The sequence below is a fragment of the Diceros bicornis genome, chromosome 25 (genome assembly GCF_020826845.1).
Source record: "Diceros bicornis minor isolate mBicDic1 chromosome 25, mDicBic1.mat.cur, whole genome shotgun sequence".
In the NCBI taxonomy this organism is placed as follows: domain Eukaryota; kingdom Metazoa; phylum Chordata; class Mammalia; order Perissodactyla; family Rhinocerotidae; genus Diceros; species Diceros bicornis.
The window spans coordinates 19,668,857-19,692,929 of NC_080764.1; the positions used below are offsets into that span (position 1 = coordinate 19,668,857).

The 24,073-nt window shown below is 37.3% G+C and overlaps 1 protein-coding gene across 1 annotated transcript in view; it reads right to left on the reverse strand.

The window, feature by feature from the left end:
• HCFC2 (host cell factor C2) overlaps positions 1–22,511 on the reverse strand; it is a 41,884-nt gene extending 19,373 nt beyond the window's left edge. Inside the window, exons 1-9 of the mRNA XM_058568539.1 lie at positions 22,340–22,511; positions 20,772–20,920; positions 19,453–19,613; positions 10,719–10,927; positions 9,602–9,686; positions 8,012–8,118; positions 7,712–7,900; positions 1,973–2,140; positions 1,397–1,449 (exon numbers count right to left, since the gene is read on the reverse strand). Of these exons, the coding sequence (XP_058424522.1) occupies positions 1,397–1,449; positions 1,973–2,140; positions 7,712–7,900; positions 8,012–8,118; positions 9,602–9,686; positions 10,719–10,927; positions 19,453–19,613; positions 20,772–20,920; positions 22,340–22,502 (1,284 nt within the window). The 5' untranslated portion in view covers positions 22,503–22,511. The remainder of the gene's footprint in view (positions 1–1,396; positions 1,450–1,972; positions 2,141–7,711; positions 7,901–8,011; positions 8,119–9,601; positions 9,687–10,718; positions 10,928–19,452; positions 19,614–20,771; positions 20,921–22,339) is intronic.
• Positions 22,512–24,073: the final 1,562 nt, after the last annotated feature.

The window sequence follows — 24,073 nt, forward strand, 5'->3', positions numbered from 1 at the left end:
CTCATAGCATACTACATGTTATCGTCATAACGTAAACATGAAATAAGAATTCAACTAAAAATATTTAAAGGATGTGGGAAGGGGAAAGGAAGGAAATGGCAATATTTTAAGAGATCATCAAATCTTCATTCTCCATTATTGAAAACAACTGATCTAAAACTAGAAAGTCATGACGTGGCAGCATAAGGATTTTATTTAAAAGCACAAAGGTAGATACCAGAAGAAAGCTAAAATAGTTGAAAGTAGTTGTTTCTGGAAAGGTGGAATCAAGAGCAGAGAGGGACAGAGTATGAAACTATTGTTCTTCATTATAAACCTTGTAGTACCATCTAAATTTGTAAGATATATACATAAAATATATATAATCAACATATAACATATGTGTGTGTGTGTGTATACGTATGGCTATTCAGAAATAACTGTATGGGCTTTACTTGTTACATACCCTTCCTGACATACTATAGCCTTTTGTGCCCCTTACTGATCCTCAACCATGTTCAGAACCTGTGAGCCTATACCTACCTACATCATTTCCCTTGAAAAGAGTCTACTGTGGATGTAGATAGCAGTTTGCCAGATAAAAACAGCTTAAATCCTAGTAACTTATTCATTAGTCTCCACAAATACCTACTGTGAAGTATTTCATAAAGAAATAGCCTCACAAACAAAGGTGGTCAACCTAGCAACTCATATTCTTTGGTAAACAAAATATATAGTAAAGAAATATATTTCATATACATTTTTGGAGCACATCTTTAGAAATTTAAAACGAATGTGTCGGGGGCCGGCCCCGTGGCTTAGCAGTTAAGTGCACGCGCTCCGCTGCTGGCAGCCCGGGTTCAGATCCCGGGCGCGCACTGACGCACCGCTTCTCCGGCCATGCTGAGGCAGCGTCCCACATGCAGCAACTAGAAGGATGTGCAGTTATGACATACAACAATCTGCTGGGGCTTTGGGGGGAAAAAATAAATAAATAAAATCTTTAAAAAAAATAAAAAAAAAATAAAACGAATGTGTGTATGATACTTAGAAATGTCAAAATACAGATTTCAAGATACTGTAAGTATAGATTAGAATTGATTAGCCTCTGGTGCTATGTGTAATGAGGCTAGCCTTCAATCTCTTGGGGCTAGAAGTTCTTAACTCAGGCTACTGTCACAATGATCTATGGAGCTTTCTTTAAAAACAGAGCTACCTGGGTGTCATCCTAAAGATTCTGATTCACCAGATCTGAGGAAAGGCTTGGGACTGTGTTTGTTTTTTAATCTCAGAGGTGATTCTGATGTGCAGCCAGGATTGAGAAACCCTGTCCTAGGGTAATATGTTAAAAATATTAATAAAAATTGGGACCATAACCACAAACATTCATTTACCATTATAAATTTTTTTAACTTACACTGTTAGGAACGATGCTATTACTGCCTTGTCTGTGAGGGTCCATCCTGACTCCTGTAGGAATAAGAAGGTTCAGACCAATATGCTCTAAATTAGCTTCAATAAAATATATTACAATAAAATATTTTTAGAAGTTACACATTAAAGGTTAAAAAAGTAGTATCTTTATCAAATTTTACCTGTTTTCTTAATAGTTTACTGAAATCCTTTCTGGAAAAACATATAAGATTAACTTTGCTTTTACTTTCCAAGTGCCTGTTAGTTAAAAATACTTTTGAAAAAATCTGAAATATTTTTGAAAGCTAATTAAAACCATCTCCTAAAGTCAAGTAGCATGTCAAATTAAGAAAGTACATCAAAATGAACTGCAGAAAAAGCATTCTACCCTACATGTCTTTGTGTTCTACTGCATCATAACAGTAAGACAGTCAAGTTTCAGAGTTGAAACACAACATATTTGATTTACCAGGCAAGAAACATAAAATTTCTTAAACCAGGTCTAATCACAGGTTTTTCTGCAGTAGCTTTTTTTAAAAGCACAGGAGTATACATGCTTTAAGCATGAAAATTACATTACCTTGCATATTTGGTGCTGCTGAAGAATCTGATGATGCAGCTTGGTATGGCAAGTCTGTATTCAACTGCAAAAGATAGCCCTCAACTGTAGGCACTTCATCCCATTTGACATGAAAAGAGTTGGTAGTGGCTTTGATCAGTTGTACTTGTGATGGTGCTGGTGGTTTCTCTAAAGAAAAATATTGATATTACACATTTAAATTTCAAATGCATCAACAGTTTGCCTATATAGTTTGCGTGGACTGAAGCTCTGAAAACGTCAGCAATGAGTATTTCATCTGTTTACCAAGAGGGAGAAAATTTACTCTGATAAACATACTACAGTAGGTCAAATGAAAATAGTTTGGGTTTCTGATTCTATTTATTTATTTAATTCCTTATACAAATAAATCTACAATCTAATTCCAAGCTACCTGAGTCATCAAATTCAGAAAAAATGTTTAATCCTAGAAGTGGGGGGGCGGAACCAGGTATTATATAGTTACAGCTGCATTATTTTACCTTCTTTATAAGTTTTTATATATTTATGAGCCAATTTTTGGCCAACAGCATACATGTCTGAAATACTGCTAATGTTAGCAAAGATGATTTGGACATGATATTTTGGAAAAACATAACTTCTCTGAAGCTAACACCCTCTTATCAAAACCTGCACTTCCCAAAACAGGTAATTACTTGGGTATAAAATATTACCAACATTTCTAAAACAAATAACGATCACAGACTCTTAGAACTGGGAAAAAGGACCTGAGATTATTTCCACAATATCCTTGTCCTCTTTTTGTTTACCTACCAAATCAGAGAATTCACAATTCCCAAGACAGTACATTCCATCTTTGAACAGTTACACAAGAAAATTTATTCTTCTAGTGGTTAAAATCTATAAGCTATTATTTAATCCTTATAGAACAAGTCTAACAGCTATCTCTTTGTATCTTTTAGAGTAGGGGTCAGCAAACTATGGCTCATGAGCCAGATCCAGTCTGTGCCTGTTTTTGTAAATAGTTTTAATGAAGCACAGCTACGCTCATTTGTTCATATATTCTCTATAACTGGTTCATGCTACAACAGCAGAGTCGAGCAGTTATAACAGAGACCATATGGCACACAAAGTCTAAAATATTTACTATCTGGGCCTTTACAAAAAAAATTTGATGACCCTCTTTTAGAAGATAATTAAGCCTAGTTCCTTCAACTATTCATGTAAATTCCTTCACGATCCCACTCACAATCCAGTTTATTTGTTTCTCAAACTAAGGCAACCCATATCTGAACAAAAGCAGACAAGAAGACAGGTCCAGGAGGTACATCACCCACACAATAAAAGTTACATGAAGAGAGAATAGAGAAAATGTAATGGTGCAAATCAATGCAATAAATCAAGAAAACTCCCAGAACTGAAGAACATGAGTTTCCAGACTGAAAGGGCCCAGTGAGTACACAACACAATGGATTAAAAATAGATGCACAACAAGGCACATCATCATGAAATTTAAGAACAGTGGGGACAAAGAAAAACTCCTAAAAGCTACCAGGGATGAGGGGGAAAGTTACACTTAAAAGGACTAAAAATCAGAAGTGGTTTGGATTTGTCAACAAAAACACTGTAAGCTTGAATACAACATAACAATGCTTTCACAATTCTGAAGGGTAATGACTTCCAACGTAGAGTTCTATTTCCATGCAAATTGCCAATTAAGTGGGAAGGAAGACAGAACATATTTTCAAACAATGCAAGATCTCAAAATAAATTTATCACCTATGCACCCTTTTCCTGGGATGTGTTCCATAAAAAAACGAGGAAGTAAACTAAGAAAGGGAAAAATATGGGATCCAGGAAACAGGGAATTCAGCACAGGTGAGAGGCAAAAGATATCCCCAGAAGATGATGAAGGGAGACTCCAAGATGATAGCTGTGCTTGATTTGTGGAGGGCAACCATCCCAGATTGGAGCAGGAGAAATTTCTTCAAGATGGTGAAATCTGATAGAATATCTGATGCATCTAACCATAATGAGAGAAGATTTAAACAAATAGTAGAGAGTATGGCTTGAATTAGCAGTAAATACATACAAATCTAAAACAAACAAACAGGGCCGGCCCCCCGTGGCTTAGTGGTTAAGTGTGCGCGCTCTGCTGCTGGCGGCCCGGGGTTCGGATCCCCGGCGTGCACCGACACAACGCTTCTCTGGCCATGCTGAGGCCACGTCCCACATACAGCAACTAGAAGGATGTGCAGCTATGACATACAATTATCTACTGGGGCTTTGGGGGGAAATAAATAAATAAAATCTTTAAAAAAAATAAATAAATAAAATAAAAGTGACAATTATTAATCCATAGAAAATAAAAAATAGTGCAAAGAAGGTATACACAATATTCTACATGGCTCACCTGTGAATAGTGTTTATATAGTCATAATGTAAACACTGAATATTCATCTAACAAAATTATGGTGTAATTATATTGAGAAAATAGAGGGTAGGAAAGGTGCATAGGAAAGAGGCGAAGAATGGTGGGAAGAAGAAAGAAATCCTTAACTTTCATAGCAGAAAGTGAGCATATTATGCCTAAGCTGAAAAAAATCAAAGTAACAATATATTCATGTTATATGAAGATATGAAAGTAAATACCAAAAGAACAGAGTTGAAAGCAGACACTTGTGAAGCAAGGAAAATGGGAGGAAGGTGGGAGCAAAAGACTGCTATTTTTCATAAAAAGCCTTACAGAATTATATAATTCTTTTAAATGTTACCAAATGTAGAAAGTTTAATAAAAGTGAAAAAAGGCAAGATAAAGAGCCCTCATTATCCACACCCCCCAAAAAACTGATGCCAACTTATCAGGTGGAAAAGCAAAATCTAAATTTTGCCCTTATGATTGTGGTCATGATTACTTTTAGATAGATACTCATGTCTAAAGCCTTTTTTGGAAAGGTTTATGGAAAAACTGACCATTCAGAGCTAATGTTTTGGTTTTTCTTTTTTTTTTTTTTTTTGCTGAGGAAGGTTTGCCCTGAGCTAACATCTGTTGCCAGTCTTCCTCTTTTTGCTTAAGGAAGATCTGCCTGAGCTGACATCTGTGCCAATATTCCTCTACTTTGTATGTGGGTTGCCACCACAGCATGGCCGCCGACAAGAGATATATGTCCGCATCCAGGAATCCACCAAACTTAACCACTAGGCCACTGGGCCAGCCCCAGAGCTAATGATTTTTAACCTTTTAAAAGTCACAGATCCTTTAGCAAATCTGCTTTAAGTAACATATTTGCTACCAAGAAAAATTTATACATACAGATTTTTCTTTCAATCTCAGAGACTGAAGCTTATCCTTGGACTTCAGTTAATAATTCTCAATTTCAAAGATGAATCAGTAAGTTGAATTTTCTATATTTCTTTCCGGCTTGCTAGTATGTGCTTCTTCCATAGAAAGCATTTAGTTTCTTAGTTGTTCCATTTATTGTTTTTTCAATTACCTTAAGATTAAACTGTTTTTACATTACAAAAGCAATGCATGCTTTCGTAGAAAATATAGGTAAGGAAAAAAACTTTTAAGAAAATGTATAATCTCTCCTTTTAGGTAATACTTTGATACACAGTATACCCTTCCAGATTTTTCTGTTTATACACTTTAAAAAAAAAACTGGAGTCACAGGTATGTTTTATAATCTGCTTTTCTCATATAACAACACATATGACATCTCCAGATCTGATTTCTCTACTGGCCTCCAGGCTTCTTCATTCACTCAACTGCCTACTTGATCTCCTTACTTCCAACTTAGCATGGTCTAAATGGAACTCTTAATTTTCTCCACAAGCCTGTTTTCTCCTCAGTCTTCCCCATCTCAGTAAATGGAAATACCACCAAATTATTCATGCTAAAAACCTTATCCTCCATTCCTCTCTTTCTGTCATCTGCCACACCTAATTCATCAGCCAGTTCTGTCAACAAGGACTCCAAAGGAATTCTGAATTTATCCATTTCTCCCCATCTTCATTGTCACCACTATAGTCTAAGACTTCTCTGACTATTGCAAAAGCCTCCTAACTTGTCTCCCTGTGTCCACTTTTGCTCTCCTACAATTTATTTTCTTCATAACTGCAGTGACCATTCCACAATGTACATCAGATCATGAGACCTCTCTCCTTCAATCATAAATAACTTACCATTATACTTTCAAAACAATTTAACTCTACCATGATGTTCGAGGCCCTACGTGATCTATCCTGTGGTCACCTCTGTAACCTCCATTTCTACACTGTCTTCTTTTACTCCACTCAAATCTATTCCCAAACATGCCAAGTATTCCCATCCCAGGGCCCTTCTACTTGCTGTTTACTCTTCCTGCAGTGTTCTTCCCCCAGCTTTGTACATGGATAGCATCTTCTCACATCTGTATTCCATCCCAAATGCCATCTCATCCTTTTCTGACTACCCATTCTGAAGTAGCCACCCCCACCATCACTCTCTCAATGTTCTGTCTTACTGTCCTCACATGCTTATAGAAACTGGACTTATTTTGCTAATTTGTTTGATTATTGTCTGTCATCCCCTGCCCTCACACTCTCTTATAAGTTCTTTGACAGTAGGGACATTATCAGTCTTGTTCACTGCTCTATTCTCAGCATTTGGAACAATTCCTGGTACCCAGATGTCAATCAATAAATATTCATAAATATAGATGAGTTCCATATTTTAAAATTTTTTGGTGTTGTAACACTTTTTTAAAAAATCTTTTTATTTTGGAATAATTTTAGATTTATAGAAAAATTGCAAAGAGTTCCCATATACCTTTACTTAGTTTCCATTAATCCTAACACATTTGTTAAAACTAAGAAATTAACATTGGAGCATACTATTAACCAAACTACAGGGCTGGCCTCGTGGCTTAGTGGTTAAGTGTGCGCGCTCCGCTGCTGGCGGCCCGGGTTCAGATCCCGGGCGCGCACCGATGCACTGCCTCTCCGGCCATGCTGAGGCCGCGTCCCACATACAGCAACTAGAAGGATGTGCAGCTACAACATACAACTATCTACTGGGACTTTGGGGGAAAAATAAATAAAATAAAATTATTAAAAAAAAAAATAACCAAACTACAGACCACTCAGATTTCACTTCACCAGTTTTCCAATTAATGTCTTTTTTGTTCCAGGATCCAATCCAGGCTACCACCTTGCATTGAGTCATCGTGTCTCCTTAGTCTCCTCCAATTCGTGACTATTTCTCAGTCTTTCCTTGTTTTTTATCACTTCAAAACTTTTGAAGAGCACTGATCACATATTCTGTAGAATGTCTAGAATGTTCCTCAATTTGGGTTTGTCCGAACTCTCATAGAGTGGGGTTATGGATTTTAGGGAAGAGTACCACAGAGGTGAAGTTTCTTCTTATCACATGATATGGGATGTGGGGATAAATGATATCAACATGACTTATCTCTAGTGAAATTAAGCTTGATTACTTGATTAAGGTGGTGTTTGCCAGGTTTCTCCACTGTAAAGCTACTATTTTCCCTTTCTATACTCTGTTCTTTGGAAAGGAGTCACTAAATCCACTCTACACTCAAGGAGAGGGAAATTAAGAAATTCCCCTGGAGTGGGAAGTATTGACATATATTATTTCTCCCATTCATTTTTAATTATGGAAAGAGAGGCAGTGGCATTTACAGTAAGTCTCAGAAGACAGACATTATTCGAGTAATTTACCTAAAGGAAAAACTGTATTTGTTAAATACTCTTACCTACCAGTATCAAGATACCAAAGATCCTTGCAGCAAACTTGACTATTCAGTGCTTTCTTGTAGCCATCTCTTCCACTCCAAAAATACAGTCGAGTGCCAATTGCAACAGCACAGTGTCCAGCTCTTGGTCTTGGTCTAGAATTTTTTTTATCTTCCTGAGAATCTGATACTAGGGTGGTCCACTCTGCTGTATCTAAAAATACATGAAATATCCATGACTAATCTATTGTTCTTCAACAACAAAATAACAAAAATTCTTTTATTATTAAATTTTATTTCAATAAGTAACTCTTAAAAGACTCACCCAGATTTAGGTAAGAAAATGAACTGGTACATCTCCATTCACAATCATGAGGTGAAGTCTCAATATTTTCCCCCTTATGTGGAACCCATCCACCAAAAATGTACATCCTGAACAACAAAAAAAGAGAACATAAAGTAGTTGGTTTTTTTCCCTAAAGCTTTCATTTTTTAGATTTAAAATGCTAAGAATACACTTAAATTTCTTATTTGTTGACTCAAAGCTTCATGACTATTCATTCACTTATCATCATTAGGAATAGATAATAGGAATAAGGTAATGAATAAAGTGGACTTCTTTCAAGAATTTATAATTTTCTGAAGCAACACAGAATCAAAATTATTTCTTGTTGGCCAGTTACTTAAAGTGGGGAATATATCAATTATAATACATTTGAAAATCAATATTATATGTAATATACTAAGGGTACCTCAGTCAGAAAGATACTCAAATGATCCATGACATCCAAAGTCAAATTTAGAATTACATACATATAGTAACCAAAGAGGATTAAGTTTCATATAACTTTCGTCACTGATATCACTCAAATAAAAAATTTTAAACTATGTTCCTCAGGGTCCTAGGGGCTCTTGAGACATGCCTAATGGCTGCTGAAGGAGAAAGGCTCATCAGGTAGAGTTTAGGGTCCATGTGACCTCATGCCAACCAGAAAAGCCCTATTTTTAATCCATTTTATATATTAGAGTTCCAACGAAAAACCACATTTTATAAAAGGGTTCTGCTGTTTGAAAAAAAATTTATCTTACTAGATTTTGTTTATGGCTATTTTTTAAAAAGAATTAATAAAGTTCTAAATTACAACTAGTTGTTTCCTAAAACATTGCTTTTAAGGTATAGTCCCTACACAAGTACATAATTAAATTCTATTTAAACAATACCCCTAATCCTGGCTCAGTGTTGCACAAATAAGGTAACTTATTGATGATAGCAATAGCTAACCTTTATGGAGTGCTCTCTATGTACCAGACATTGAAGCATTTGATATGTACGAGTCCATTTAACCCCATGACAACCTTGTGAAGCAGTTTTTACTATTATCCACGTTGTATACTGAGGAAATTGAGGTACAGACAGATTAAATTTCCTTGCCCAAGGTCATACAGGACAAGTACCAAAGCTGAGACTTGAATTCAGGTAATCTGGTTACGGAGCCTGTATTCTAATCATAACTCTACCCAAAGTGTAATCATTGAGTGTACATACTGAGTACATACCTGAGTACAAATCAAGCACTACCAAAAGTATGTAAAAAGAAAGTGAGTTAGGTGTGTCAAACCTGCTGATGGAGAACAGATCAGTTTGACAACACTGCCTCAAACTTACGTAATACCTACTCTGTGCAAGGCACTGTAAGGAACGTAAAGAAGCATAAGAGGCATCATGGTAAGAAAAAGGCACATAGGTATTTTAGCTTCTGCAGGCATATTATTTTAGCTTCAGTAAGCACAATTGAACATTACTAAATTCAATAATCTATTTCCAAGAAACCAGTAGCATCACTCTTCTTTGTATCTTTCTTAAGTTGGTTAAAAAAAAAAAAGGAAAAACAAAAAACAACAAAAAAAATCATACTTATTTCCTATAACACTGGCTGTGTGAAGGCTTCGTGGAAGTGGCACAGTCCCTTTAGTTTCTGGTTTTGACCATGACATAGTTTCTAAAAGTAAAAATAAGTATATTAGCAACTTGATATAATAAGAGCCAACTACTTCAACTTGCAGAATTAAAAAAAAAAAAACACTTAACCAAAACGAAGCAAAAATATTTCAAAACCATTACTTGAATTTTGTCTTAAACATTTCCAGCTGACATAATTGCCAATCCCCGAAATCTATTTATACTTTAAAATGTTAATACTTGTAAAGGAGAGGTGTACTTAGGGTGCTACCAATTTTGAATTAAGACCAAATTAGGAATTTTAAGTAAGAGCACATTGCGTAGAAGATAGTCAAAAGTGAGAGGCACACCTACCCTCCAATCATTCATTCCTAGGATTCCTTTAAAAAGAGCTACCGAAAGATTTTTCACTGATCAGCAATAACATTACTAATGCGACATTTCCTGTAGATAGAGTAACCATATAAATTTGATCATCCCCAACTGGGACACCTTACCGAGTAAAAGGGGGTACTACTGATAATTACACAGAACAATAAGCACAAACCAAGGCCATCCCAGGCAAGCCAGGACATATGGTGACCCTACTTATAGGGAGTACAGGAGAGTTACTGTCATAAATCAAACATTTATTTGTTCAACCTGATTGACCAGCAACCATTCACATTACACCTCAGATGACCCTGGGGCTGGCTACAAGGGCTAGTTATAAATCTAACTGCAACTAAATGAATACTGTAATCAAAAATATTTTCAAAGTAATTTTTTTTTTTTTTTTGTGAGGAGATCAGCCCTGTGCTAACATCTGCCAATCCTCCTCTTTTTTGGCTGAGGAAGACTGGCCCTGGGCTAACATCCGTACCCATCTTCCTCCACTTTATATGGGACGCCGCCATAGCACGGCTTGCCAAGCAGTGCGTCTGTGCGCGCCCAGGATCCGAACCGGCAAACCCCGGGCCGCCACAGTGGAGCACGTGCACTTAACCGCTTGCGCCACCAGGCCAGCCCCCAAAGTAATTTTTATAGTTGCCTTTATCAATCATAACCAATTCCTGAGTCAAGTTAAGCTTACCTAAGTCAAGTTGCCATAGGTCATCCAGGCGAGCACCACACATTCCACCAAAAACATACATTTTAGGACTTCCAGAATCTTTTTTGCAATATATAACAGCTGTGTGGGATTCTCTTGGAGAAGGCACAGTCCCTCTAGTCACTGGAATGCTCCAACCCACAACACCAGAACCATGTTGTAGCTCTAACTCATAGAAATCATTTAAATATCTAGGATATCATGAAAGAAATTAAAACATTAACATAATATATACCTTTCATTTGCTTTTTGTTTCTATTTATAAGGATAATACATGCTTACTGTGAAAAATTCATATAGTTCAGAAAGGCATTAGGAAAGCAGAAACCCCATCTCATTCATTCAACACATATTTATCAAAACTATGTGTTTATCCCTCTATGGATATCCACATATGTATAAATGAGGTATACTACAAAGGTTGCTTTGCAACTTTCTTTGTCTTCTTAAATTTTCAATCTATAATGTCATAGCAATTCCACTTTTCTACTCTAGAAACTGCCATTAAACTTCTCATCTGTGACATGGATGTTTTCAATGGTTCCAGCAAAGTGACTTTAATAGGAATCTATTTCCTATCAAATTATTACTCAAGTTTGAGGGCAAAATTAAAACATTTTAGGACATATAAAACTTCAAATTTAGCTGTGTAATTATTTTGGGAAAAATGATTCTAGATGTCATCCAGGAAAAATAAAAAGAAAACCAAGAAAGAATACATTGAATAAGAGAAATGGCAGTACAAAGAAACCAGTAATTTATAATTATATTTACATTGATGTTGATAACTGTGGTTGTGAGGTCTAAATAATCACTAAGAACAACTGACCAAAAAATTAATTTCTTCACATTATTGTTATCTGGAATAAGATTCAAGAATATATGGAACATATGGAAAAAGGGGGTAAGAAAAAGAATGCTAAAGGTATAGTAATCTATTCCCAAATATGACAAGACATTCTCAGTTTAAATGTGTGTGATAATTTCCGAGCAACTAAGTGAAGCACAGAATTAGCATGTGTAACTTTCAAATCATTAGAAGGAAAGGAAAGAAGAATCAAAGAAAAACAACAAATCAAGAAAAAGTTAAAGAAAAAAAGGAAAAATAAGCAAAGCATAGTCTACAGAAAGCAATTATTAAGATGGTTAGAAAAAAACAACACTATAAACAATATCAAAAGAAAAAAGAGAAACTTAAATTTGGTACACATCACAGAAAAAGATCAAATTTTCTTCATGTAAAAGAGCTCCTACAAAATCAAGATAATGACCAATCACACAATAGACATAGATAAAAGGATATAAACTGACAGTTCAGAGACTGGAAATAAAAATTACATAAATATGTACATATACACACACAGACATGGATATACAAACACATATACACACAAATGTTCAACCTCATCACAATTTTTAAAAATCTAGCCAAAGCAGGAAAAGGGAGGTGGAGGGAGCAACAACAAGCAGAGTAGATGGAAGCCATAAAATACAAGGGCAGGAAAAACTTCCCTATTATAAGACAAAGTCTCTTGGGGGTAAGGGGTGTGTAGGGGAAACAAAATAAAAGAACTCTGAATCCAGCTATAAGCTATTAATAGCAAGGATGATATTAAAACTATTTAACAATTGATAGGGCATAGACATAAAAAGATCAGAATGGATCCCTGCCAGTATGCTATACCAGTTCATATTGGTTAGTTGTTAGTCCTATTTACAAAAGATAAGTCTACAACAAAATAATACACACAGGTTGAAAAATTAGATATACAAGGAACAAAACACAAATTCACAATCACACTGGGAGATTTTTAACATGTCATTCAGAAGTAGATATGACCTAGAACCACAAAATAAAAAAGCTTTGAACAACATTGATTTAATAAAGAATCTTGTACCCAAACAGTCAAGAGTGACAATCTTTATGAACCCTTCTGGGATAATCACAAACATTGACTGTGAAATAGACCACAAAGAAATCTCCAAAAAGGAGAAAACTCACAGAACACTTTTTTGACCACAATATAATAAAACTAGATATTAGCAACAACAAGAAAACTTTCCATTTGGAAATTTTAAAAAATTATGTCAAATTGCTTTTGGATTAAAGAGAAAACAGAAATTAATGACAATAAGAGCACTACATATCAAAACCTACTGAACATGGCTAAAGCTGTAACCAGAGGAAAATGTGTAGCATTTATTAGGAAACAACACTGAAAATAAATGAACTAATAAGTAGTCAAATTATTAGAAGTTAGAAAAAAAGGTTAGAAAAAGCATTCAAACTAGTAGAAGTTTAAAAGTTAGAAAAAAGGAAAAAATTTAAAGAAATGAAAAAATCAAAGAGAATAAGTGAAAAAGAAAAACAGATCATTAATAAAACTAAAAATTGGTTCTTTAAAAACACCAATAAAATAACAAACCATCAGAAACAAACCATTAGAAAAAAGAGAAGATAACACATACATTTAGAAATGAGAAAAGAGATATAACTACAGATACAGAGATTTTAAAGATATCCAGAGAATTACCTTATAATTTTTATCAATAAATTAAAAAATCTAGATAAAATGAGTGATTTTTCAAGGGAAACATAAATTATCAAAATGATTCAAGGAAAGGTAGAAAATCTAAATAGATCAATAACTATAAGAGATATAGAAAAGGCAGTCAAAAATCCCCCCCTAAACTATAATCCTAGACAATTAGGGAAATTTCTACTAAATATTCAAGAAATGACATTATTTAAGTATAATAAAAGATGGAGAGTGGCCCATAACCTCAGAACATAGCCCCGATTATGTTTCCAGGGATAACATAATCTTGACACTCAAATCAGATTAGAATAGCACCCTACTTCCCCAAATAAAGACAATACAGGCAAAATCACTAATGACTATAGATAGTATAAACAAATATTAGCAAAGCGAATTCAGCAAAGTATGAAAAGAACACTGTAACACAATAAAGTGGGGTTTAACCAAGAATAAAAAGGTGGCTCATATTTCAGAAACTAATAATATATTTCACAAAATTAATGGATTAAAGGAAAGAAACAGTAAGCTCATTTCCATACCTGAAATGAATCAGAACTACCTCAACACACATTTTTGGTGAAAAGGAGAGCAAAAAACTAATTGGCAAACTAGACATTTAAGAAAACTTTCTTAATCTAATCAAAAGCATATACAAGAAACCTACAGCAAACATCACCATTAATGATAGAAGAGTAAATATGTTAATGAAACAGAATAGAGTCTGAATGAGAGTTGACAAATTTTTTCTGTAAAGTACCAGATAGTAAATATTTTAGGCTTTGCAGGCCATAAAGTCTGTCACACCTACTCAGCTCTGCTCTTTTAATATAAAAGCAGCCAGAGACAATATGTAAATGAATGGGCATGGCTATGTTTCAATAAAACTTTATTAACAAAAACATGAAGCAGGCCAAATCTGGACCACCAGGTGTAGTTTGTAACCCCCAGTCTAAAGAGCCTAGAAAAAGACCCATTGATATGAGGATTAAGGTATGACAGATACAGGACTTCAAATCAACAGGAAAAAAACATGGCTTATTTAATAAATGGTGGTGGGAGAATTGGAAATCCACTAGGAAGAAAAAGTAAAAAGCCTCACACTAGTCACAAAAATATATTCCAAATGTATTAATGTTTTAAACATAAAAAACAAAGCTGTGAATGTACTAGAATACAGAAAAATTATTTTTATAATTTTGGGGATAGGAGTTTTCCTAACCAGAAAGCCATAAAAGAAAATATCATCAAACTTGATAAAATAAAAATGAAAACCCTTAAAAAAAAAAGGCAAACAGAAGACTTGGAAAAAATATTTGGAACATATGAAACAAAATATATAAAGAACCTCTAAGAATCAACAATAAAAAGAAAAACTGAAATCCATGAAAATATGATTAGAAATAATAAATGAATTCAGCTAGGTCACAGGATACAAGACCAATATACAGAGATCAACTAACTGTATTTCTATATACTAGCAATGAACAATCCAAAAATGAAATTAAGAAACCAAATCTATTCACATCATTGAAAAGAATAAAAAATTAGGAATAAATTTAACAAAATAAGAGCAAGATTGTACACTGAAAGCCTCAAAATATTGCTGAGAAAAATTAAAGAAGACCTAAATAAATGGAAAGACATTTCATGTTCATGGATTGGAAGACTCAATATTAATAAGAAAGCAATTCTCCACAAATTGATCTATATATTCAACACAATCCCTATCAAAATCCCAGCAGAACTTTTTGCTAAAACTGGTAAGCTGGACCAGCCCCGTGGCTTAGCGGTTAAGTGCGCGTGCTCCGCTGCTGGTGGCCCAGGTTTGGATCCCGGGCACGCACCAACGCACCGCTTCTCTGGCCATGCTGAGGCCGCGTCCCACATACAGCAACTAGAAGGATGTGCAACTATGACATACAACTATCTACTGGGGCTTTGGGGGGAAAATAAATAAATAAAATTATAAAAAAAAAAATAAAAAAAAAAAAAATAAAACTGGTAAGCTGATCCTAAAATTTACATAGAAATGCAAAGCACCCAGAATAGCCAAAACACTCTTGAATAAGAATAATAAAATTTGAGAACTTACATCTTCCAATTTAAAAACTTAACTACAAATCTACAGTAATCAAGACAGTGTGGTACGGGGATAAGGCTACACATATAGATGAATGGAACAGAACTGAGAGCCCAGAATTAAAGCCTTACTTTTATAGTCAATTGATTTTCAACAAAGATGCCAAGGTGATACAATGGGAAAAGGACTGTCTTTTTCAACAAATGCTGTTGAGACAACTGGATATCCACATGTACAAAGATGAATTTAGACACTTACTTTACCCCAGGCACAAAAATGCACTCTAAATGAATCACAGATATAAATGTAAGAGCTAAAACTATAAAACTTTTAGAAGAAAATAGAGGAACAAATCTTCATAACCTTGAGATAAGCTAAGAGTTCTTAAACATAACACTAAAAGCATGATCTGTAAAAGAAAACTTGATAAATTGAACTTATCAAAATGAAAACCTCTGTGCTTCAAAAGATACCATTAAGAAAATGAAAAGACATGTGGCCGGCCTGGTGGTATAGTGGTTAAGTTCAAACACTCTGCTTTAGTGGCCCAGGGTTCACAGGTTCGGATCCTGGGTGTGGACCTATGCACCATTCTTCAAGGCATCCTGTGGCAGGTGTCCCACATATAAAGTAGAGGAAGATGGGCACAGATGTTAGCACAGGGCCAATCTTCCTCAGCAAAAAGAGGAGGATTGGCAACAGATGTTAGCTCAGGGCTAATCTTCCTCTCTCACACACACACGAAAAGAAAATGAAAAGACAAGCTATAGCCTCGAAGAAAATATTTGCAAATCACACTTCTAATATTTACAAAAACAAACTTGTATCCAGAATATATTAAGAACTCTTACAATTCAATAATAATACAAACAACTTAATTTAAAAATGGGCAAAGATTTGAATAGAAATTTCACTAAAGAAGAAATATGAATGGCTAAAAAGCTCATGAAAAGATGCTCAACATCATTGGTCATTTGGGAAATGCAAATTAAAACCACAATGAGATACCACCTTATACCCACTTGGTTGGCAACAATCAAAAAGACAGACAATAACAAGTGTTAGCAAGGATATGGAGAAATTAGAACCCTCATACATTGCTGAGGGGGATGTAAAATGGTACACTTTGGAAAACAGTTTAGTAGTTCTTAGGAAGCGAAACATAAATTTATCATATGACCCAGCAATTTTACTGCTAGATATCTAATCAAGAGAAATAACTACATGTCTATACAAAAATTTGTATGCAAATGTTCACAGCAAAATCACTCATAAAAGCTGAAAACTGGAAACAATCCAAATGTCCATCAACTGATGAATGAATAAACAAAATGTGGTATATTCATACAATGGAGTACTACTTGGCAATAAAAAGGAAGAAACATTTGATACATGCTAGAACATGCTTGAGGGCCCAGCCCAGTGGCGCAAGCAGTTAAGTGTGCTCCGCTGCGGCAGCCTGGGGTTCGCCGGTTCGGATCCTGGTTGCGCACTGACGCACCACTTGTCAAGCCATGCTGTGGTGGCGTCCCATATAAAGTGGAGGAAAATGGGCACGGATGTTAGCCCAGAGCCAGTCTTCCTCAGCAAAAAAGAGGAGGATTAGCATGGATGTTAGCTCAGGGCTGGTCTTCCTCACACGCACACACAAAAATAAAATAAAATAAACTCCTTAAAATTAAAAAAAAAAAAAAAAAAAGAACATGGTTGAACCTCAAAAACATTACGCAAAGTGAAAGAAGATAAATGCAGAAAATCACATTTACATGAAATGTCCAGAAAAGGCTAATCCATGGAGATGAAAAGTCGATTAATGTTGTCTGGGGACTGGGATGGGAATCAGGACTGACTGCAAATGAATAAGAAGTTTCTTTTTGGAGTGATGGAAATGTTCTAAAGCTGGATTGTGGTCGTGGTTACATAATACTGTAAATTTACCAAAAGATCATTGAATTGTACATAAAAAAGAATGAATTTTATGGCATATAATTTATACTTTAATTTTTTTAAAAAGAAAAAAGACCAAGGATATGAACGATTTCGGAAAAGGAATTGCAAATGTCCAATAAACACAGTTAATCAAGCTCATTCCTGGTTTTAAAAAAAATTAAAATCCATGAAATATATTTCACCTATTAGTTTGGCAAAAACTAAGAAATGTGAGACAATTCAGTATGTCCCAGGGTGTAGGCACTCTCGTACACAGTTATTAGGAGTATATAATGGTTCTGTGGAGCTTGATTCAGGAGTACCCAGCAAACTTAAATGTAAATAACCTTTGACCTCCCCAATTCCAATTAAAAGCATCAATCCTACAAAAATATTTATACATGTGCAAAGACTATAATAGCAAAAAATGGAAATATCTTGGGCTAGCCCAGTGGCGTAGCAGTTAAGTGCACGCGCTCCGCTGCCGTGGCCCCGGGTTCGGATCACAGGCGTGCACCGACACACCACTTGTCAAGCCATGCTGTGGTGGTGTTCCACATAAAGTAGAGGAAGATGGGTACAAATGTTAGCCCAGGGCCGGTGTTCCTCAGCAAAAAGAGGAGGATTGGCAACAGATGTTAGCTCAAGACTAATTTTCCTCACACACAAAAAAAGGAAATATTTAAATGTCTATTAGTAGGGGAATGGTTAAATAATTTGCATAATTCAGACTACTTTTCACCCTTTAAAAAAAATTAAGGTCAATCTATATCTACTGCCATGAAAAGACCTCCAAGATATACTGTTAAAGGAAAAAAAACAACAAAAACAAGTAAACACCCTAAACCAAAAAAACAAAAAAGGAAAAATCCCACTTGTATAAAAGAAAATACATGTTTGTGTGGAGGACTGGATTAACGTTCCCAACCATCCTCTCCCAGGAAGCAGAACATCCATCCCTGGACCAGTGACTCAGGGCCTGGCCTTACAGCTTGCTTTGACCAATGGAATGTGAACAGAAATGAACGTGCTAGCTTTCATCAGAGGCTTTAAAAAGCATCGCATGTATCTACTGCTCACTCAAGCAGCATAAACTTGAGAAGCTTGTCCATTATATACAATAACCTAACAAAAACTGACTAATACAATGTGTTACATGAAAAAGACCCCAAAAGATGCATATCAAATTGAACTATGTGTTTGCCTACGTTGGGGGTCAGTGATGTTGTGAGAAAGAACTTTATATTCTTTCTAATTTCTTGAATTTTTACAAGTTTGTATCAAAAAAAATCTGTTAATGGAAAAATGAAAAAAGATATGCCCTAAAAGTATCTGGATTAGTGTGATGGGATAATTTTTTTTTGCCTTTTTCTCTTCTCCAGTTTCCAAATTTTCCATGATGTTTTAGTATATGTTATTTTTAAAAGTTTGGGGGAAAAAAACAGCTAAGACTCTAAGATCCATTGAATGTAGGTAAAAAGACACATTATAATGGTAATAACAACTACTAGACTATATGCTGTCGGCAATTTGAAAGTGGTTTGAAAATCATGCCAATGATCTTACTTAGCCATCACAACGACACTGTAAGGTAGGTATTTAATCACTCCCATTTCACAGTGAAGGAAAACAGGCTTAGATTACTTCCACTAAAGGACACACGATAATCAGTGAATGAGAAAACAGCCTTTTGGACTCTAAATCTCCAAATCCTGAGTGCTATAATGACAATGTGATCAAAACATTATGTGAAAAGAGGCAGTGATTAATTCTGTTGGGAAAAAGGAGGAGGGGATTAGTTCAAAAAGTATTTGCTTGTGTGAACCACTCCAACAGCTTCCTGTATGAAAAATGAAAATGATGGCCTTCATTTTATAGTCAAACCATTGTCACTAAATTCCCAGAGAAACTTAACTTGAAAAATAACCAATTGTTACTTTCACTATCATTTATGACTTAACTAAAATATGCTATGGCTCAATATATACAAATGTGTTCCTACAAGTAGTTATATTAATATCAATTTAATAAGATGGTTTCTGATTAGAAAAGGCATAGTTTTGGAAACAGATATATACACACACACACACACACACACACTCCAGGGACTAAGGAAAACACAAATGCACACAAATTTGTTCATTGGTCTGAAAAAGAGTCTGCATACCTGGGAACGTTATTGTTAGAATCTTCACTTTCATTTGCCAGGCCACCAAACAAATAGCATTTGTTACCATATAAAGAGAAGCTATGTCCAAGCCGAGGACAAGGAGGTAAACCAGAAGAAGGGGGATGGGGTTTCACTTTTTTCCATAACCAACGACTTGCCTAAAAAAGAGAATAAATACACTCAGACAAAATTAGGAAAGCATTCTTATATTGTCAGTAGTATAACATCATACCAATACATTTTAATCCAAATCCAATCAGAAAGCTCCAATAAGCTACTTTGGGGACAGATGACAAGTAAGCACATAACTTCTAGAATTAAAATAAATGTTCCAATAAAAATTCAGTCTAGTTTTCCTTATTCACAGATTTCCACAATGGCAAACTAAGCTTATAATAATAAACACTAACAGTTCTAAAATATTTTCTAAATGAAAAATTAAATATTATGTATAGCTTTAAAATTAATGTAATTTATATATTCTTATTTTCTGAAATTAGATATCTATGAATGGTATATATTTTAACCTTTAAATAAGCATAAAGATCATTTAACAAATCAAACACCAAAACTCATTCTCTGTCCATGAATGCTTTCTTTATCTAAAACTATTTTTGAAATGAGTTGCTTATAAATAGGTATAATCCACATACATTTGCCAATTACCAGACGCCCTCGTGATCACAGACCTGGGAACATATGCATAGTTCAGGAAGAAAATTCAACTAGGGCTGTCACAGAGGACTCTAAATCTGGTTTAGTAGAGAGTCAAATTTAGAAAGGATATATAAAACTGTTACCCCTCTTTTGTATGTATTGCCAGGAAAAAAAAAGTGATTATTAGTGTGAGGGTAACAATTTCTATAACTAAGGCAGAGGTTTTCAAAGTACGGTCTGGGAACCAGCAGCAGCAGGTGGGGAACTCGGGAGGAATGCAAACGGTGAGGCCCCACTACAGACAATACAGACAATACTGATTAAGAAACTCTAGGGGCAGGGCCCAGCAATTTGTGTTTTCACAAGCCCTCCAGGCTAAAGCTGAAGAACTACCACTAAGATACAAAAGCCTAAACATACAACATGTACAATTGATACTAACAGATATCCTAATGTAACAAATGTTGCAGTGGGTCTTGAAAAAAGACTTACAATAGAAACGTTGGTTTTTTAATGAAATGGAAACACTTTCTTTGAAACTATAAAATGTGAAGCTCACACTAAGTATGTTAATAAAATGCTTTGCAATCTTTCTAAGAATTATGAGCAATATCATTAGTAAAGCTTCAAACTGAGATAAAAATTTGAAATAGACTTACTTGTAATTCATATAACTCATTGCTGTATCTTCCATATTCAACCATTCCCCCAAATACTAATATTCTGGTACCATCACAGACAAATCCATGGGCAGCGCAGCCTGGAGGGATGTCTCCTCTAACAGCTGGTAGGAACCACTGATTTGTAACTAGTTGCCAAAATAAAATTATAATAAACAGTTACCACAAACCACGAGTATGTACTTTACACGTATCATCTATATCAGTGGTTCTTAATTGGGGATGATTTCACCCCCCAAGGGCAAATTAAAAAATCTTAGTTGTCATAACTAGAGTAAGGGGCGGGGGGCGTGATACTGGCAACTAGTGGGTAGAGGCTAGGGATGCTGCCAAACATCTTACAATGTGCAGTGCAGCCCCCTACAGCAAAGAATTCTCTGGTCAAAATGTCAATAGTGGTGCTGTTGAAAAACCTTGATCTATATCATTTAATTCCTATAAAAACCCTGCTTGGTAAGCATCATTATTTCCATTTTACAAGTGAAAATCTGACATGGTTTAGTAACTTTAGCACTCATCCTGGGTGACCAGCAGAGCAAAATTCAAACCAGATCGAACTTATTCCAAAGCTAGGGTTTTTACACTTTACCCAATTGTCAAATAACTTCTTAACTTTAAATAGTGGGGTGCCAGGAGGAGGAGAAGGTGACAAAATAAATTTCCCCTACACCACTATTTTATTAACCCTTAAATGACCACTGTGATTAAGTTGTTTGGTCAAAGAAAAGTTATTGATCATGACATAGACTCAAAATTCAACAATCAGCCTTACACCATGGAAACAGCTTTCTCGCGAAAACTAGCCTATTTACAGGTGGGAAAAATGAAATTCCAATCCCGTTTCTATTCCAGGGAAGTACTCAAAGGCAGGGCCTCCCTGCCCAGGGGTACCTGTGATTTGCAGCGGTGCTCAAGCTGCCAGTCCTCTGTCCCAGCGCTGCCTGGCTGAGCTTGGGCGCACACACCCAGCTATGCAGAGACAGGCGCCCGTCCACCAAGCACCACTTCCCCGCCAGTTAAGAGGGCTATACCCATGGGGCAAAAATCTGCACTGCCACCTACTAGATCCTGGGCCGTATTGGGGATGAAAGTACTAGAAGGCCTGTTGTTTTTTCTCCTCACCCCCCCCCCCCAGCCCTGGATTCTCTTCTTCCTAAGGAAGGGAGGCGAAGACGGGAAAGGCCCGCAGGAGCTTGGGTTGGGAGTCGGTTTTGTTTTGACAGGGGAGGGACCTCGGAGCCCCGGAGTGGGCGAGACTTCGGGAAGAGGCCCAGGCGGGTGGAAACAGTCTCTCTCGCCTCCGTCTGCCAACAGGGCTGCGGCGGGGGGGTTCGGGACCGCCTGCCCGAGGGCCGGTTCCGGGGAACGGAGCCGCCTGCCGCCACACCGCGGGACCAGGGCTGCCCGGCCGAGCCGCGCTCCCCGCCGCCGGCCCGAGGAGGCAGTGACCCGGCGGTGACAGCTGTCAGGGCCCCGGCCGCCGTCTCGCCTCCCCTCCCCCTCCGCGGCTCCCACAGGCGGGGCCGAAGAGCCGCCGCCGCGCCTACCCGTGTTGTAGACATGCAGCTCGTCCGCGATGCCCTCGTTGCCCCCTCCAAAGATGATCATCAGCTCCCGGATGGCCACGGCCCGGTGTCCGTGCCGGGCGCGGGGGACCGGCCCCGTGAAGGAGGAAACCCGCCTCCAGTTGAGGAGGCTGGGAGCCGCCATCTTCCCAACCCCCGCCCCTCTGCCCACAATGCACCGCGCGCGCTCGGGCGCCGCGGCTCCCGGGGGAGGGCGGGGACCCGCCTCCAGCTGTGCGCCGGCGGGGGCGTCACGTGACCGGGCGCCCGGGGCCAGGCTGGAGGCCTGGGGGGAGCCCCGCCCTCACCCCCGGTTTTAGGGTGGAAGGACATTTCCTACCGGCCAAGTCTCCCCTCCCCACCCAGAGCCTTCCGTTTTGTATTTGCGGGAGAAGGTACAGCGTTTTCCTTTATGGCCACTTCCACTGAGCATCTAGGATGTGCGGGCGAGTCAGACCCTTTAAACAATGACAAGCCGGCGGGAGAAAAGCTCGTGTCGAGGTTCGAGGTGCCGGAGCGGGAGGAGAAAGGGCAGTCTGCCTCCGCGGAGGGGAGACGTGCGTGCCCGGGGCCCCGCGGCGTCGGGAGGCCGGCGAGTGCGGGAGGGAGCGAGGCTGGACCGCGCTGCGCCGGCTCTGGCTCAGAACACGGAGGGAAGATCGGAGCTTAGCCTGCAAGCGCAGATCAGGTGGATCAGGTTTTGGGGGTGCCAGGTCGAGAAGTTTAGGAACGGTGAGCCGCGAAAGATTTTTTGTTTTGTTTTCTTTAAGCAGGTGGGAGATTCTATATAGATTTCTGTTTTATTACTAGCTAACATTTGAAGGTCTTCCATTGCCAAGCACAGTCCTAATTACCTTATGTGTATTAATTAATTTGTATGATGCTCCCAACAGTTCAGCGAAGTGGGTACTGTTGTCTCTCCCTTTCGTGGATGGGGAAATGAGGCACAGAGAAGTAAAATCATTCTCCCATGGGCACACAGCAGAAAAGGATTGGGACCAGGATTCAAACGCGGGGCTTCTGATTCCAGAGCTCCTGCTTCTAACCTCTGTACAATACACAGTCATATGTAACCCTAGTAAGGAGGGGCTGCCTTGTGATCTGGTCCTACACAGAGCGAGTCACACTCAAAGAGATACAAGTCCAGCAGGAAGAAAAACAAAAGAAAAAAATGAAAGCAATTTAAATCCCTGCCTCACATGCTCAAGAAGGTACCGAAGGGGGAATACACACAGCATACATCAAATTTCCTAAAATTCTTTTTTCTTCGTCTCTTATCACTTTCAGTTTCTCTCACATGCCTGCCTCATGCACCCTGCCCCAACTCCCTCAAACTTCTCTACCTTCTCATCCATCTAAACTTTCTAGAGGTGATTCTCTACCTTTTTAAAAGGGGTTTTCACTATTCTTCACTATTCTTTCCAGCTCGTACTTCTCAAGTTCTTCCTCTCACTGATTATTACCCCAATTTGATATTATGGTCAAAGACAATTTGGGAAGGGAGAGGGAAGATGGCTGGGAATGAAGAAAGGAAGCTATGAATATTTATGTATTAATATTTTTTTTGGTCACATACATAACGTGGGCTCTTAAATGTTTCTGTTATAAAGCTATTGTGTATCTGAAACAATACTGGAAAAGTTGGGATAAAGCAATGTTTTTCATAAAACTTAAAATATTTAATTTAAAAAACTGTACTTTATTCTGAGAGTTTGG